General features: G+C 37.3%; 3 protein-coding genes across 3 annotated transcripts; 1 reads left to right on the top strand and 2 right to left on the bottom strand.

Moving 5' to 3' along the window:
• Window positions 1-1,656: 1,656 nt before the first annotated feature.
• On the bottom strand, window positions 1,657-4,056 carry LOC140793849 (heptahelical transmembrane protein ADIPOR2-like). The gene is made up of 4 exons (XM_073145595.1): window positions 3,662-4,056; window positions 3,465-3,554; window positions 3,324-3,369; window positions 1,657-2,524 (listed from the first exon to the last, which is right to left on the bottom strand). The coding sequence occupies exons 1-4, from the start codon at window positions 3,898-3,900 to the stop codon at window positions 1,862-1,864; spliced, it is 1,038 nt and encodes a 345-aa protein (XP_073001696.1). The 5' UTR covers window positions 3,901-4,056; the 3' UTR covers window positions 1,657-1,861.
• A 4,898-nt stretch (window positions 4,057-8,954) lies between these two features.
• Window positions 8,955-11,834, top strand: LOC140793911 (tubby-like protein 4). The gene is made up of 9 exons (XM_073145683.1): window positions 8,955-9,319; window positions 9,433-9,544; window positions 10,161-10,337; window positions 10,433-10,485; window positions 10,592-10,694; window positions 10,773-10,862; window positions 10,944-11,039; window positions 11,320-11,387; window positions 11,471-11,834. Exons 1-9 carry the CDS (start codon window positions 8,988-8,990, stop codon window positions 11,544-11,546), a joined length of 1,107 nt encoding a protein of 368 aa, XP_073001784.1. The 5' UTR covers window positions 8,955-8,987; the 3' UTR covers window positions 11,547-11,834.
• Window positions 11,835-12,433: 599 nt separating this feature from the next.
• LOC140793688 (putative disease resistance protein RGA3) lies at window positions 12,434-16,244 on the bottom strand. The gene is made up of 2 exons (XM_073145334.1): window positions 13,067-16,244; window positions 12,434-12,465 (listed from the first exon to the last, which is right to left on the bottom strand). The coding sequence occupies exons 1-2, from the start codon at window positions 16,242-16,244 to the stop codon at window positions 12,434-12,436; spliced, it is 3,210 nt and encodes a 1,069-aa protein (XP_073001435.1).

The raw sequence follows: 16,244 nt of genomic DNA, 5'->3' as shown, positions 1-16,244 counted from the left end.
TCTCTCTCTCTCTCTCTCTCTCTTTTTCTTTTTCTTTTTTTCTTTTTGCAGTCTATTTCACCTTAAAATTTAAATACAAAATTCAAAGATTTCTACCCTGATTTATATGAAGATTTAAAAATAGCTAATTATATAAGTTATTGATGCAGATAGTAACTTTTTACCTCATCTAATCTCGTACTTAAAGTTTAAACTATATTAGATGGTGCAAAAATACGATATTTGGGGGGTTAATTTGATCACAAAACCCCACTGCCGACGATGAATGTATTATAGATGAGGACGAAATCTAGTCGCTGATAGTTAATCTAATGGCTACTTTGATTGTTGCGGGGGTCCTCTGCACCTTAGCCATAGGGAATGCTACCCAAAGGAAATGAGGTGGCAATACTTCATTTGTGCGTATTAGGGGTTGGTCATTGGTGGACGTTCACACTATTGTAAGGAGTCGAGCACGAGTTGTGATCGTGGACTTAGTAGTCGAACTTAGCTCAGTTAAAAAAAAAAAAAATTCTTAAAAAAAGAAGAAAAAATTAAGTCTAAACTAAACAAGGTCATGCTCAGTTCAGTCTCCAATTAATAATTTTGGGCCGAGTTTTAAGTTTTCTAACATAGTTTTGTTAATGTATATGATTTGTGGGCTAATTACGAGCATATGGCTTGGCTAGGCCTGATGGATGAGCTAAATCTCAATTAATTTCAAACCTCATATAATTACATGCCTTTAGTATTGGGTGCTTTCGTTAAAGAATGTGGTAAAAAAAAAATTTAAGAATTTAAGAAATTTAAATCTAATAAATATGACCGAGTCAATTGTATGCAAATAAACTAGATCGCAATGGATGAGTCATTACCTATAGACTCTAATGGATGGGTCAGACGCTATAGGGTTAAGCCGGTTTGGATATGGACAAGGCTTGATTCGAGGCTCCAAAGTAGGAGACACTTCTCAGAGTTTCTATTTAATAATCATCAAATTATTATTTTTAAATATTATGACTCCTAATATAATTTTGAACCATTAAATATATTTTTAAATGTTATAAAAAATATTATATTATTGCTCACTATGGATAGAAAATGTAATTGTTAATCATCAGATATTTACGAGGTTTTCAATAACTTAGAAGTCCATGAATGCCGATAGAACGTCTCTTTACAAAATGTTCAAAATATATATATAATCATATATTTATTAAGGGAGGAAGTTATTTATCTAATTATTAATGTTAAGGGAGGATTAAGGGAGGAAATTATTTATCTAATCATTCAATTTTACTTGTGTCATTTTAAATAATGTTATATTCAAACTAAAACAACTATTTTTTAATCATATGATCGATTTTATAAGCTAAATTTAAAAATACTCATTAGATATTATAAATAATTAGATAATTTTTTCAACGTATTTAAAATAATACTGACTAAATTTCAGATTACAAAGATATATATAATTATATATTTATAATCTAAAATTCAATCGGTATTATTTTAAATACATTAGAAAGCTTATTCAAATATCTACAATTTGTCTCTAATGAATATTTTTAATTCAACTTACAAAAATTATAATTATAATTTAAATATAATAATAAGAGAATAAAGTGACACAAATAAAATTACAAAAAAGATAAAATAAATTTAGGGCAAACCATATTGGGGTTAAAATGTAGTTTTCTTATTATAATAAAAACCGCAATATCACAAACAGTTGTTTAGAGAATAAACATATTACACTTAAATCAGACGCATTGGAGATAAAAATGAATGCACCACACCTTTCAATTTGTATGTTGGGGCATCATCACAAACAGCTTCTACGCACCATAATTCCCCATTACTCTCGAGCTCCGCCAGTTCATCAAACGCCGCAGGAGTTCGCAAACCCGTCGCGCCAGTCGAGCAGCACCGACGTGGCTGCGTAATGCGTCAGCGCTCCGACGAGCACGAGCGCGTGGAATATCTGATGGCTATGCCCGACTATATCGAACCCCCCCGGCCGCCACTTCTCTGGCACGCGGCTGACGTAAAACCCGGCGCCTGTGGCGTATGCCGCCGCCATCGCCACCTCCAGGGCCAGCGCCACGTAGCAGGCCCGGTGGCCCCAGTTGATCCACAGCGCGTGGACGGCGGGGATGACCCCCGAGAAGCCCATGGCGAGGAAGAGGGTGGCGCGGAAGGGGCGGAAGCGGGGGGAAGAGAGGCTAGGAGCGAGGAGCGTAACGATGGCGAGGAGGCCGAGGAAGGAGATGGCAGAGAGGTAGGCGAGGCGGGCGAGGGGTTGGCAGAGGAAGGCGTAGTAGATAGGGGGGACGAAGGAGGAGACGATCATGAGGGAGATGCCGGCGTAGTCGAGGCGCCAGAAGAAGAGGTTGAGGCGGCGGGAGTGGCAGGCGAGGAGGTGTGAGACGGCGCTGACGGCGAGGCACGACATCGCGCCAACGAGGAAGACGAGGCGCGGCCATCTTGGGATGGAGTTATTGTTGCCGGAGACGGTGGAGGACGAGGGCAAGATTTGAGATTCCTACAAGAGAAAAAAAAATTATATATATATATATATATATATATTAAATCCCAGATGAGTATGTTGATGCGTGCCAATAAACGATCACAACGAAGCTCAATCCACTCTACTACGAGTCTATTATCGGCGATGACTCAATTATCACAATTTCTACCCTTTTCATGAAAAGTTTACATTCAACCTTGTCTGCCAAAAAAAAATTAAATAAAAATAAAATATAATTAATTCTCATGTAATATGGTTATAAACAAAGAGCCCATCAATTAGAAGAGCAACAAACTAAAGCCTGTTTGGCAATCGTGCCAACAATTAGAGCTCAAATTTGACTCTGGGCAAAAGATTCACAAGAAAAGTTTATACGCGTATTTTAGTTCGTGAATATAGTTTTATACACACCTTTTAATTATATTTATATTTTATTCACTTGTAAAATATAATTATTACTTTAGATAAATTTATGCAAAATTTATATTTAATTACAAATTATAAATAAGTATGCTAATTTTGTTTAAAAAATATGTATTACTTTATCATATTATTTAACTCTGATAAAAATAAGTAATCAAAGGCTCATCGTGACCGAAGAGTCTCTCATCTAGGAGTTGAATTTTTCTATATTTGAAAATGTGCACGGATTCTTCGTATGACTCTAAAGTCTAAACTATGTCCAGGCTACCTTCAGATATTTATATCAAGATAAGAGACGGCGGCATCTTCCACTTCTTATAAGTAAATCAAACGCAAATATATTCATAAAAGAACGCCCCAAGTTTTAAATTTGAAATTTTTATTTCATTACCGAGTAATTCCTGCCCCAAGTTGCGTCCAACGATTTCACCACAAAACTGCCATAAAAATTAAAAAAAAGAAAAGAAATAAATCTTATCAAATTAGGTGAAAGAAACCCAAGAAATTTTCTCAAAAGAGGAGAGAGACCCACCTTGGCAAGCCCGACCCCACCACCTCCTCGATCGCATCTCTGGAACCCGCCGCGGCCAACCCCAAGAACAACAAAAACCCTCCCAAATGCCTGCAAAAAAGAAATAAGAATCATAAGAAGGAAAGTATGTAACCGCACCAACGCTACCGGACGGGGATCCGACGATCACGGCAGCAAATCCGGCGGCGGACGCTTACGTCCAGATGTTGAGGGTCTCGTTGTGCCAGGCGAAGGCGCTGAGGAGGGCGTCGCGGATCGGCCACTCCGATCGGTAGTGATCGCGGATGTACTCGTTGTCTTGGAGGTAATCCGGCAGCTCCTCGTAGCTCACGAGGCGTCGCCGGCGACACTTCCCATCCTCCGCCGGGCAGGTCGTGTCGCCGCTCCTCGCCGGGCTACGCCGCCTCCGGCGAAGATCCACCTCCGATGACGCCATCGCCGCCGCAGCCGCCGGCGATGATTCGAGATCCGAGACGATCGGGTTAGTTTGATATCTCTCTCTCTCTCTCTCTCTCTCTCTCTCTCTCTCTCTAAAGTGTGTGAGAGAAGGAAGAGGTTGGACGCGAGGAATAAGCGAGGCTGGTTAGAGATCGCCGAGTAGGAGGAGTACAGCTGGATTTATACAGAAGTTGGGGGGGGGAGGTTATCAGTTGAGATACGAAACCCGTTAGCAAATTAAGCCCGACCCGATACTTAGGCTTCCATAAGTACACTTATAAAATGACAGAAATACCCTTACTAAATAACACACCTATATAAATTAAAAATAAAAAATTAATAATCATAATCACTCTTATTTTAGCTACTTTTTAGTACTATTAAGCAACAAAAGTTGACTTTATACGTAGTAATGAACTGATTCTTTTCCCAATAAAAGCTATTCGGAAGTGAAAAAAACACAAGCGCGTGCTATAGTATCAATAGGCAACCATAAACACACGTAATTTTATATCATTTTTTTTCTAAAGCTAAGTAAAAGAATCACCGATTGCTATAAGATGGACTTAAGTTTTTGTAACTAATTTTTTTTATTATTTATGAATTCGAAGGCTAAATATAGGCTGTATAAAAAGTTAGTCTTTCGTAGATACAAAGGTATTTAGATCTCACCAAGCTGTCTAATTTAAGCTTCAAGTCATATACATCGCAGATTCGTCGAACAATTGCTCTGAACTAAACGCCGCTAAGACTTGCTTCAAATTATCGTGTTGTCAAGCTATTCCTTCTAGCCAAGCGCATCGCCGAACTATCAACTGAATTGAGCCATTGAGCCAAGACACTATATCACCATTGAGTCAATTCTATTACTTTAGAGTTGGTTAATACTGTCTATCAATACCTACAACTAAATCTACAATGTTGTACCCATTTGAATTTTGATGTACTAGTTTTTATGATTGAGCTCAGTAAACTTGGAGATTGATGTTTCATGTCAGTGACCTTCGAGTTAAAAAAGAGTGATCTCAGTGGACTTTCTCAAAGTAGTGATCTTAATATCTCCTAAACTTTAAAGTAGAGGCTCAAATAACACCGACGAAATCCTACTAGGTCTAAAGCTCTTATATATCTCTACCATATAATATTAATACTGCCCTCAATTTTGTTTAAATAGACTTAGTTGAGATGTTTATAACAGTTACTATTAAGTTATGAACAGTGTTAAAAAGAAATAGATACATCGTGATGAGGTAAAGTAACTTTAATGGTACATAGTCAACGACAAACTGCCAACTATTTCTTGTACGGTCTCAATACCATTTGAAGTTCAAATGATATGAAAAAAGAGACAGATGTTGCAACTTTGCCATTAAATTGACAACGACGAAGGTTGCTACTGTAGTTCATAGTTCAGTGATAAGATATTATTTATTAATGCATACTGTGGTTAGTTTATCTTTCTTTTTTAAAGAAAACACATAATTTAATTTTCTAATCAATATATTGAGAAAAAAAAATAATCTTTGTATCTAACGTATTGACATCTATTAAAAAAAACTTGAAGTGTTTTAAAGGAACAAAAAACCAAGTGCTTTGGAAAAAGGAAGACGAAGAAGAAGAAAAACTAAGTGCTTGTAATATATTTTTATTTTGTACTTAAGAGATTAGAAAACCTTGTACATTTATTAATGTCAAACATATTAATTTACTTGATAGTGATGGCGATATCCTACCAAACACACACATTCACCACATCTTATGGATAACATTCTTTGTCTGGGTCACATGCTCACATTGGACAAACTGTGCCAATGACCACATTTTGGAAGGTGTTTGAAATGGTCCCTAGTACCACATTATTTTACCCTCTTTAACCTTTTTTTTTTTTAAATTAAAATTATCTTATGGCTAATTATACTTAGATTACTTCTTCTTTTTTCTATTTACCTTCGTTGGATTTTTTTTTTTTTTTTTTTTTTTTTGTAGCGATACATAAATCCTCAAATCGTTAACATATCAAGAGTTTTTAGCTTATCTATCTACGATATTAGATATTAGGGTGTTACAAAAGTAAGTTCATAAAAGATATGTGAAAAAATGTGATAGTTTTTTTAAGGAGACTTAAAATGTAATTGTCCCATTAGTGAACTGTTCAACTTTGTTTTTTTAATAAAATTTTGTCTAAACTATAGCTATAAATGTCGTTAATACAGATGATAAAATAATTTAAATGATCATATTTTTCTTGCATAAATATGTATTCAAACCTCGTCTTAGTTTGGCTAAAATGTCCGAAATGTTGAAACCCTGTATAGTCTAAATTAAAATAGAATAATTTTTTTCATCATATGTGACTCTAAACGTCGAATTTGAAGATGCTCGTTAAAGACCAAGTTGTAAAAGATCAGATAAGCTTTCTAATATATCTAATATAATGTCGATCAAATTTCAGATAATAAATATATGACAAAATCATACATCTCTTCAATATATTTGTCATATTTTTATTATTTAAAACTCAATCGATATTATTTTAGATTAGTTAAATATGATAAAAAAGTAATTATTGTATTTTAGTCGAGACGACATGAGGATTAAGTGTTTAAATTGATAAGACAAAGAGTCTCATGCAATTGAGCCAAATCATAAAAATCTAAGATGTAATTTTCCTTAAAGAGGCAGAGAGGAGGGGAGGGGCGGTGAGGGTATTTTAATAATTTTGTTAATATTAGTTAGTCAAAATAACACTAGGATATTAAATAAAAGTTATAGAAAAAAAATGAGGGTTTAATTACAAAATATTCAAAGATAAAATATGAGCCACAAAATAGATAAATATATACAATGTGATTTGTAAAGTTAAAACCAAATAAACCAATATAACTTATTTATTAAACTAGTTGTTATATTTATATAAGTTATTTAAATTATAATTAAGTTATCAGAACACGATAAATAATTTACTCAACTTAATATTTATAAATTGGAAGGATTGAAACAATATATGAACAAAATCCGTTTAATAAGCAAGTTATCGTTGTCAAAAAAAATTTAAAAAAAAAAAGGAGTTAAAGAGCTTATATCTCTTTACGTGTTTTCCATAACTTGAGATCCAATCATCCAATTCGTGAGGTGACATGATGTGTAACGTGATACAACGAATCGGATCCCCTATTTATTTCGAAATTAAACCTCCTCATAAATTTATTTATTAAAATGGTTTACTTCTCAAATTTAATATCAACAGACTCTATTTTAAAGAAGGTCAACTGCTGCCTCATAGTCAGTATTTTATTCTAACTTCTAAGCATGACATGTCAATCGCATTGGTGTTTTGTTCCAATTAATGATAAATATAGAGAGTGAAAAGATTATTTATTAACATATTTATATAAACATTCGATTAAATCAAATCCTTAAATTTTCTCACTTTTTTCTTATATTTTTATATTTGTACATTTTTTTTATATAAATGATCGATGAAATCAACATTTTACCTCTTATATTAAAATCAACAGTGAACCTTTGTGTTTTTTTTTTCAGGGACGCATAAAAAATAGACCATTTATATTATAAGTTTGGAAGATGGACCATTTGGATAAATAAATTGTGAAAAGAAACAATTTAGTTAAAAACCCTTTAGACTTACGTTAAAATAAGAATTTTTTGTTCTAATAGTAAATAATCTATTTTTTACCAACAAGTGTTACCGGCTGTTGACCCGGTAGAGATTTCTTAGAATTTTAGAATTTTTTTTCTTCCACCTCTAGGGGCTCTCTCAACCGGTGCTTTTGTCTCCCTCCCTTTAGCCACTTTAGCTAGGAGGAGTCCTCCTCTCTCATATGAATTTTTTTTTTCTTTTCCTTCTCTTTTTCTCTTATTTCTCTCCTCCACCCCTCTTCTTTCCTTCCGTTTCTTCTCTGTTTTCTTTTTCCTCGCGTCTTTCCTTCTCTCTTCCCTGGCCTCTTCTCACTTCTATGTTGGCTCTTTTTTTTCCTTACTCACTATGGTCAATAGCGCCCTATTGTCATTGTCGCGACCACCACAGTAGTTGTTGTCATTATCGTTGTCACAGTAGTTATTGTCGTTGTCGCGGCCACCGCAGTACCATGATCACCATCGCCATACAAAGGCACGATCACACTAGTGTTGGGGTATATGATTGTCACCATGTTTTCTTCCCTTTGCTTTTGTAGGATTTGTGACTTTTTTTCATGACCCATGCCTCCATTAGAATGAACTCCATGAGTGTGGTGCTGGCCGAGGAAGATCTTTTGCTCTTTCTCTCTAATTTGGCTTTCTGATGGGAAGTAGTCGCTCAGAGTGTTGATTTTCTGTTGGTATTGTAGATTGAAGATACTCTCTTCTTTGGTCTTTCAAAGTTTTGCAAGACTGTGTCTTTGACTACTGAATCGCGACGAAGCCATATGCTAATTTTAGATCTTTTGCTCCGTGAATCTTTTAAGGTGGTGCTTTGTGTTGTATAATATTTGTGCCCTAAAGTTTGATATTTTTATCTTCAATTGCAGTATTGTTTTATGATTGTAATCAAGAGTGATGCTTGTGTCAAATGGTCTATCGCCCTATTCTAAGATCCAACGGTCATGATCCTCCGAATTAGTCGATGAGATCCACTAACTTACATCATATAAAAAAGCTAATGACAATTTATTGATGCGTCTGCGTTACGCCAACTCTATTAATTAGTTTAACACAAACCCACTAACTTATACCTCTGCTTCATTCTACTCTATCCAATACCCTACGACTACTATCCAATAAAAGTATAAACCCCAATCCCCTCATCACCTCCTTTTTCAGCAGGCCCGAGAATTACGGTGCTCCGCGGCACACCACACCACTATTCAAATAGAAGCCCTCTTCCCGCTCTGCTACCCACCAATAAACCATCAAAAAGAAGTCCAAAACCCATCCAATTCCCGAGAAATATGACCGTTGAAAACATCGGATCAAGCACGATTTCCAATGCACCCAATTCAAATTTGAAATCCAAGCTCAGTAGAATAAGAAGGTAGCCAAGCCGAGTATTTGTTCTCAATATACTTACTACTACACACTTTACCAATGACTGGTCTTAAGAGAACTCCTCTACTTCCTCACAACTCCAATTCTTCCACCCCGTCACCTCCTCACCAACGCCCCAATCTTGACCCAACTGCGGATAAGGAGAATTTCGTCATCTCGGTCGCGCCGGCCGGCTGCGGCAATGGCCATGTCTTTGCCTCTGCTCCTTGGAAGGGGAAGAAGCTGCAATCCAATTTGGGCAAGACCAACCTCAACAAAGTGGCATTCAAGAGTTCTTGGGACCCACTTCCTTCGTCGTCGTCGTCCGACGTCTGGGAGTTCTCCGATTCGGAGTCTGCGCCGGCTTCTTCCTGGTCTACTCTCCCCAATAGGTTCATGATTTTGGTTCTTCTCATTTTCTATTCTTGGGATTAAATTGGGCTAGATATTTAGTGTACACTTTGGAATTTTAATGGAGTGGAGTATAATCGTTTGGTTGTTTCAGGTCATTGTTGTGCAGGCCTCTTCCTTTGGACGTAGGGAGGTGTACTTGCATTATAGCTAAGGAGAAATCAAATGAGATTCGTGGGGTGGCTATCTATTCTCTTTATACCAATGTAAGAGAAATACTATACCAATGTCATAATATTATGCATTCTTATTACTAACATCCTTGGAAATCATATGCAATTCTGTGACCAAAATGCAAACCATCACTACTTACAACAACCAAGTTTTCAAGAAGTTTGATATTTTGCCAAGACATCACATCACATAGCATTGCAATGTTTTGTTTTAAGTGTGCAGGAAACACTTGTGTTCAGTATACTGTTGTTTAATTCTTAGCTTATAGATTTCATGTTCAAGTTCAGTAATATTTGGATAATAAAGTGGTGAGGAAATTATGGATGAAATTATCATCTTACACTACTTGATAATGGAGAAGCCGCCTTAATTTATACTAAAAGTTTTTCTTCAAGCAGTTTGAGAAACCTCCAGTGAACTTGGTGGCCATTCTGTTGTTTAACTCTTAGCTTATACTTTTTATGTTCAAGTTCAGTAATATTTGGATAATAAAGTGGTGAGGAAATTATGGATGAAATTATCATCTTACATTACTTGATAATGGAGAAGCCACCTCAATTTAAACTAAAATTTTGCTTCAAGCAGTTTGAGCAACCTCCAGTGAACTTGGCTGCCATTTAATTTTTATAGCTAGTAACTATTTAACAGGAGGGTCAGGGCCGGCAAGATCGAAAACTCGCCGTTGCGCGGCATAGGAGGAGGAAGGGAAGATCAGAGTTCATTATAGCTCAGAATCCACAAGGGATATTTTCTACCTCAGATGAGAGTTTCTTGGGGACTATGTCAGCTAATCTCATGGGGTCAAAGTACCAAATATGGGATCAGGTTTAACTAAAAAGTCTTTGTTTAATAAAATAGAGTTAGAAGCATTCATTGTGGTGCTTCAATTAGATGACTGAGGAAATCTTTGATGCTTGTAGGGGCATCTTGATTCGTCGAAGAATCACTCGAAGCGACTTCTCGGTGTTGCAGTGTAAGACAATTTTTCTTATACCTTTCTCATAAGACAGACACAGACAATTCTATCTCTGTAAAAAAGGTTTCATTATGTTCATGAGATTGTATTCAACTTGTGGCAGGTTTATTCCTACCATAACTACTCTTACAGGGAGTTTTAGAAGCATAAGAGCATGGATACCCAAGCAACAATCCATGCAGATAAAGAACACAAACACTACTCAGGTGAAACTGAGACTGGTTGAATTGTAGAAATGTTATATGAATGCATTCTTTTCTGGTGTTACATAACGAGCATTACAGATTCAACACATCAATGGACTTCCTAAAGACTGGGAGGAAAAGAGGAATAGATCCCACCAGCTCTTTTCAAGGGTCCCATACTACAATCATGTAAGCAAATTCAGAAGAAAGATGGATTAGTGATCTGTACTCTAATTACAAAAGATGGAAATTTAATTAATATTTTATCAGGTAACTAAGCGTTATGAACTAGATTTCAGAGAAAGGGCAGGAAGAGCAGGCCACAAAGTGCAGACATCAGTGAAGAATTTTCAGCTGACAATGGAGGTAGTATATTAGTATCTTTTCATCTATCAGTGCTGAGACAATGATTCAAAGAGTTTTCTTTAAATTTTTATCTGAGTATTGGCTTTCAAACTAGACTATTGCATAACAATTTTGTTTATTCTTTCTTATTTTTATTAAAATGTTCCTGGAAATGAAGGGCATTTTGCATGAAAAATATTGAGGATGTTCCTTCTGAAACCTGCAAATGGAGTCGATATGCAAGTGCATCGAAAGAATAAATTGTTGGTTATGTATCAATATCTTTTCTTATGTCAAACAGGAGAAAGGAAGACAAACAATCTTACAGCTCGGAAGAATAGGAAAGTCAAAGTATGTAATGGACTTCAGGTAAACAATCAATTGACCATCAAAAGAGAAGAGAAATTATGTTTCTATTTAGAATGTTTCTTGATAAATCTACATATTTGCAGATATCCTTTGACTGGCTACCATGCATTTTGCTTATGCTTAGCATCCATTGACTCCAAGCTTTGTTGCTCGCTGTAAATTGCAACCCTCTAGCTGTTCAACTAGGTGTAAAACGACGGCTAACTTACTGTTGTTTGCCGTTTGATTCATTTTTTGGTAACTGATAACGATTGTAATAGTTAGTTAAGTGTAGTAATTGACAAAGGGAAAGCTAGCATTCTTATCCAAAAATTTGAATATTTTCTAATTTTTTTAATATCAAAATAGTAGTTTTATGAGACGTTAGAGACAATATTGATTATGCTTGAGAAGCTTGTATAATTCTGTCATAGCAAAACAATATTGATAAATGTATGATTTTTAATACGTCGCTGGTGGATCTGAGATCGAATGCAAACAGGCCACAAATTCTTAGATCTGAGATCGAACGCAAACAACAAACTAAAAAGAATCAAAATATATGTAGTAAATGAGTGAAAGAAGGATTTGCAATCTAAGATGTTTTAAGTATATTTATCATAAAATCAAACATTAGTATATTTTAAGTTGACAGATAACTGCAGCAGTAGTAGTCATAGGAGTTAAAAGAAGTTGCAAACAAATTCTCTACATGTCATATCCACTCCAATAGTAAGTAAGCAATACAAACAAGGCATACAAAGATAATGGAAAATGTTACAAGATACATGCCACTGGGTAATAAATGGCTGGATTATATCAAAGTTTTGTGGAAGAAGAGCAAATTACCTCTGGATATATCAAAGTGAGGTAATTATTTTAGTAAAGACAATGACAATTGACTTGTTGTGTGACATGAGATATATATGCAGGATTTCACTTTTCAGACATCCATCCTTCTTGGCAAGGCAATAATTTTACACCATGAATTGTTCCAATTTGTTATTTCCTATCCTCCTCTTTTGAGTCTTCTCCACTTGTTCCACTCCTCTCCCTTCTTCTTGCATTTATCCCTCAGCTGCTGCTACTTTTCCTTTTTCTAATTCATGCAAAAATTAGCTACAGATTATATTAAGAACCGAAATAACTATATGCGTTGATCAAATGATATCAAACATGCTCCATCTGTAGTCATCTATAGTTAATAAATATTGTTGGTTAATCCAAAAGATTAGTAGCTACATTCAGTTACATATAACACACTCTCTCATCCAAATTTAGGCCATTTGTACTTGATATTTTATCACCCTAATTAAGGTCTACTCTTTGATAATACGTATTTCGTTTTCAGAACTCTCTTTGTTGATTAAGTGCGTGGAAATCAATAACAAGAAAGATCAACAGCTATCGATAGCTTTCTAAGAATATTGATAAGCATAACAAGCTTCTATTGCATAGATATATTTCAGCAGTATTCAGATTAAACTTTTGGCTTCGGTGATCTTTAAATATTAGCATAAAAGATGCTACGTACTTAAATTTAGATGAAATAGCTGGGACAAAACAATGAAAAAAAGAAAGTTAAAATGTATATGTATTACAGCTAAATCCAGTTAAGGCTCAAATTTGGACAGGCATGAGACATATCCATGCAGAGAATGGAAAGAAAGAAAGAGAGAGAGAGAGAGGAGTAAACAGACCTCTGGCTCTGAGCTCCGGTAGGTTGGTGTTGTAGGTGAAGGGTAGTTTGGTGTACTCCAGATAAGCGATTCCATTGATTGTGAAGGCATGGACCTTGGAGAACTGCTGGATGATGGGCCAATCTTGGCATCCCACCTGGCATTTCTCGAGCACACGGATATCGCAGAACATTATTAATTCATGGAGGTGGGGTCGTCGCTGCTGTAGCAATCTTGACACCCAGTCGGGAAGACACTCCATCGATTCATCTACTAGAGACAAAGATTGCAGCGCATCCAAATTCTGGACACAACTTAGAGCAGGTGAATGAATCACAAGGAGTTTTCTTAGTTGCGGAAGATTTGAGACTCTTTCTATACTGTTGCTGTCAACGATCTGAAGCCACTTAGTTAGGGAAGGGAGGTTCTCTACTGCTCTCAAGCTGCGAGCTCCTTCTATGTGGAAGCTTTGCAACATAGTCGCGTGCTTCAACCGTTCTGGAAGAGCTCTTAACTTTGGACAGTCTACAAGAGTCAACCTTTGCAGACGAAGCATCAATGATAGAGAAGAGGATGGTACAATCTCTCCTCCAGCGGTAGCAGCTCCCTCCTCTTCCTCTTCAATTTTTTCACCCAAGGACCACTCTTCCCAGTTAAGCATTTCCTTAAAGTATAGAAGTTCGAGCTTGGGAAAGGCATTTAACCCATTGCCGAGGAACTCTTGGCCGATGGTTACCACTGCTGATGCATTAGCAATTCTAAGATATTTTAAATGTGGCAATTGGCCGAGCGGGGGAAGGTGCGGACAATATATGCAATTCAAAAGGTGCAATGATATTAGACTAGAAAGAGAAGTTGCCATGTAGATGGGATATCGGCGACCAAAGAAACCATCAACGGTGAGAATTTCTAAGCCGGGGGGAGGGGACAATTTCTCAAAAATTTCCTCGATTTTGTTTGTCTCCTCCTCAGAATATGGTCGATGACTAGCCCATTTTGCCTGTGGTGTCCAGCGTAGTTCTAACGTTCTAAGATGATGTTTCTTGTCAAGCATGACTCCATCTGTTGCCCTCTCCAACTTAACTATAGATAGTTCTCTTAGCTGATCGAGAGACTCTACCTCTTTCAACTCCCAACCGTCTTGCATTTCACTGCTGCCACATTCACCGGCCACTATAAACCCTTCTAAGTTAGTAAGTGATTGCAATCTCCCTATCCCTTTTGGCACATTATTTAGAGACATATTACTGATGCCAAGATATCTTAGATTACATAATTGAGTGAGGCCCCTTGGAAGGGCATGCAATTGCTTACAATCTGTTAAGTTCAAACTCTGTAGGTTAGTTAGGCGATCAAGTGAATTTGGTAGCTCAGATATTCTTGTTTTAGCAAGATCAAGCATCCTCAAATGTATTAGATTTCCCAAAGAATCAGGCATACTCTCAATCCCTTTAAGAACTAAGACTCGGAGATATGCAAATCTTGTAAACAAATCATTCTCAACTCTTGGAGGGCCATCAAAAAGCAGCAAGGCCCTCAAGCATAATCGTTCTGTTTCTAGACCAGGAGGGATAACAATGGTCTCTCCTTTATTTGCAATTGACAGGCGACGAATCTTAGATAAAGCGATGGGATTTAACAATTTAGGGTCTCCGTAAAAACTTTCGCTTTGTGACAAATGCTGAGCAAGAGATCGTAAAAGATCGTGCATTTTGCATACCTTCCCAGTAATGCTGATATGAAGATCTAGTTGTAGGAGGCTCCTTCTGACTAACTCATTATAATAATCTTCTGCTGTAGCTTCTGTAATTTTATCTTCTCCTCCTATTTTAATAAATCCTTCGGCAATCCAAAACCTAACAAGATCATCACGCTGCATTAGTTTATCCTCTGGATAAAGGGAGCAGTAGAGAAAGCACTGCTTAAGCTCTGGGGACAAGACATCGTAGCTCAGGTATAGAGCTCCCTGGAGTTCTTCAGGAAGCCCTCTCATGGACCAGGCATCGCTTTTAAGTAGTTGTTCCCATTCTCCTTTATTTGGTTCCTTTGTAGCTAAGATGCCAGCAACCATCTCGATCGCCAGAGGAAGACGCCCACATTTCCTCACAATCTGAATCCCAACGTCTCTCAAGCTGAGCACATCATCTTCCCTATCTAGATAAGCTCTCGTGCGTAGTAGTTCCCAACCAGAATTAATAGACAATTGGGCCACCTCATGGATGTGTACTGCTCCCATTCCCTTTGCAACATTTTGGTCTCTAGTTGTTATCAAGATCCTTCCACTGCCTTGTTCGCTTTGAAGGGGAACTCGGAGTAAATTAGTCCATACATCTGACTGCCAAACATCATCGAGCACAAGAAAGAGTCGTTTCCCAGCGACGACGGCTCTTAGTTTCTGATGGAGTTCTGCAACGCTTTCAGCCCGTCCGTAGTCGCCTCCGCTACTCCTGATGATCTCTTTTAACAACTCGATCTCTGAGTAGCTTTGAGAGACGCATGTCCATACCATGACAGAGAAGTAGTTTCTTATTGCAGCGTCATTGTATACTTTCTGAGCAAGTGTGGTCTTACCTATGCCCCCCATACCGACAATGGCAAAAACTTGATGCTGTTTTCCTTCCTTGCTGCTAACTATTATCTCCACCACCTCCGCAGCAGCAGCTTTGATCTCATCCCCCACAACGTCGGCATCAAGAAGTGGAGATGTCATTCGAGCACTAGCCGCCGTTGTCACATGAGGGTCATTGGATCCGGCATCCTTAAGGCTAAACATTACTTTGTCCTTGTGGATCTCTTCCAATCTATTATTGAGGCTTTCAATTCTGCCTCCAATCTCATGACGCACACGCATACCAGTAAAGCAAGATGAGAGCAAGGGGAGTTTACAGCATACCGGTGGGTTTGACGAAGAGGATGATGGTTGATCCATCAGTAGGTTGGCAGCCTCATATCTGCAGAGGTCGATGATATCATCAGCGTCGTACATGACATCCTTCAGCTCGTTCAGCCAAGTGTTGATGGCTGGTTCTTGGATCCTCCGTTTCTCCGCATACTGGAGGACTCCTTTGATCCTCTCCATCCTTCTCTGCAGCCTCTTAAGCTCATCCTTCACCCCGAGTATAAGGACTACTCGCTCCTCAACCAGAGTGCCAAGCCTACTGGTGCAACTGGAAACAAAAGCATCCAGGATCATCGCCAT

Source organism: Typha latifolia, chromosome 8 (assembly GCF_019914945.1).
Source record: "Typha latifolia isolate L0001 chromosome 8, TyphaL0001v2, whole genome shotgun sequence".
NCBI lineage: Eukaryota > Viridiplantae > Streptophyta > Magnoliopsida > Poales > Typhaceae > Typha > Typha latifolia.
Note: the sequence above shows the minus strand (reverse complement) of the source record. Positions and strands in the feature narration are given on the sequence as shown.

What these genes read in the sequence shown, in the direction of transcription:
- LOC140793849 (XM_073145595.1), bottom strand. Translation starts at nt 3,900, where the DNA reads ATGGCGTCATCGGAGGTGGATCTTCGCCGGAGGCGGCGTAGCCCGGCG. An exon ending in GTGGGGTCGGGCTTGCCAAG is followed by an intron (nt 3,370 to 3,464) that starts GTGGGTCTCTCT and finishes TTTTTATGGCAG; the next exon opens with TTTTGTGGTGAAATCGTTGG. An exon ending in CTTGGGGCAGGAATTACTCG is followed by an intron (nt 2,525 to 3,323) that starts GTAATGAAATAA and finishes TTTCTCTTGTAG; the next exon opens with GAATCTCAAATCTTGCCCTC.
- LOC140793911 (XM_073145683.1), top strand. Translation starts at nt 8,988, where the DNA reads ATGACTGGTCTTAAGAGAACTCCTCTACTTCCTCACAACTCCAATTCT. An exon ending in ATTTTCAGCTGACAATGGAG is followed by an intron (nt 11,040 to 11,319) that starts GTAGTATATTAG and finishes TATGTCAAACAG; the next exon opens with GAGAAAGGAAGACAAACAAT. An exon ending in AAGTATGTAATGGACTTCAG is followed by an intron (nt 11,388 to 11,470) that starts GTAAACAATCAA and finishes ACATATTTGCAG; the next exon opens with ATATCCTTTGACTGGCTACC.
- LOC140793688 (XM_073145334.1), bottom strand. Translation starts at nt 16,244, where the DNA reads ATGGCGATGATCCTGGATGCTTTTGTTTCCAGTTGCACCAGTAGGCTT. An exon ending in ACCGGAGCTCAGAGCCAGAG is followed by an intron (nt 12,466 to 13,066) that starts GTCTGTTTACTC and finishes TGCATGAATTAG; the next exon opens with AAAAAGGAAAAGTAGCAGCA.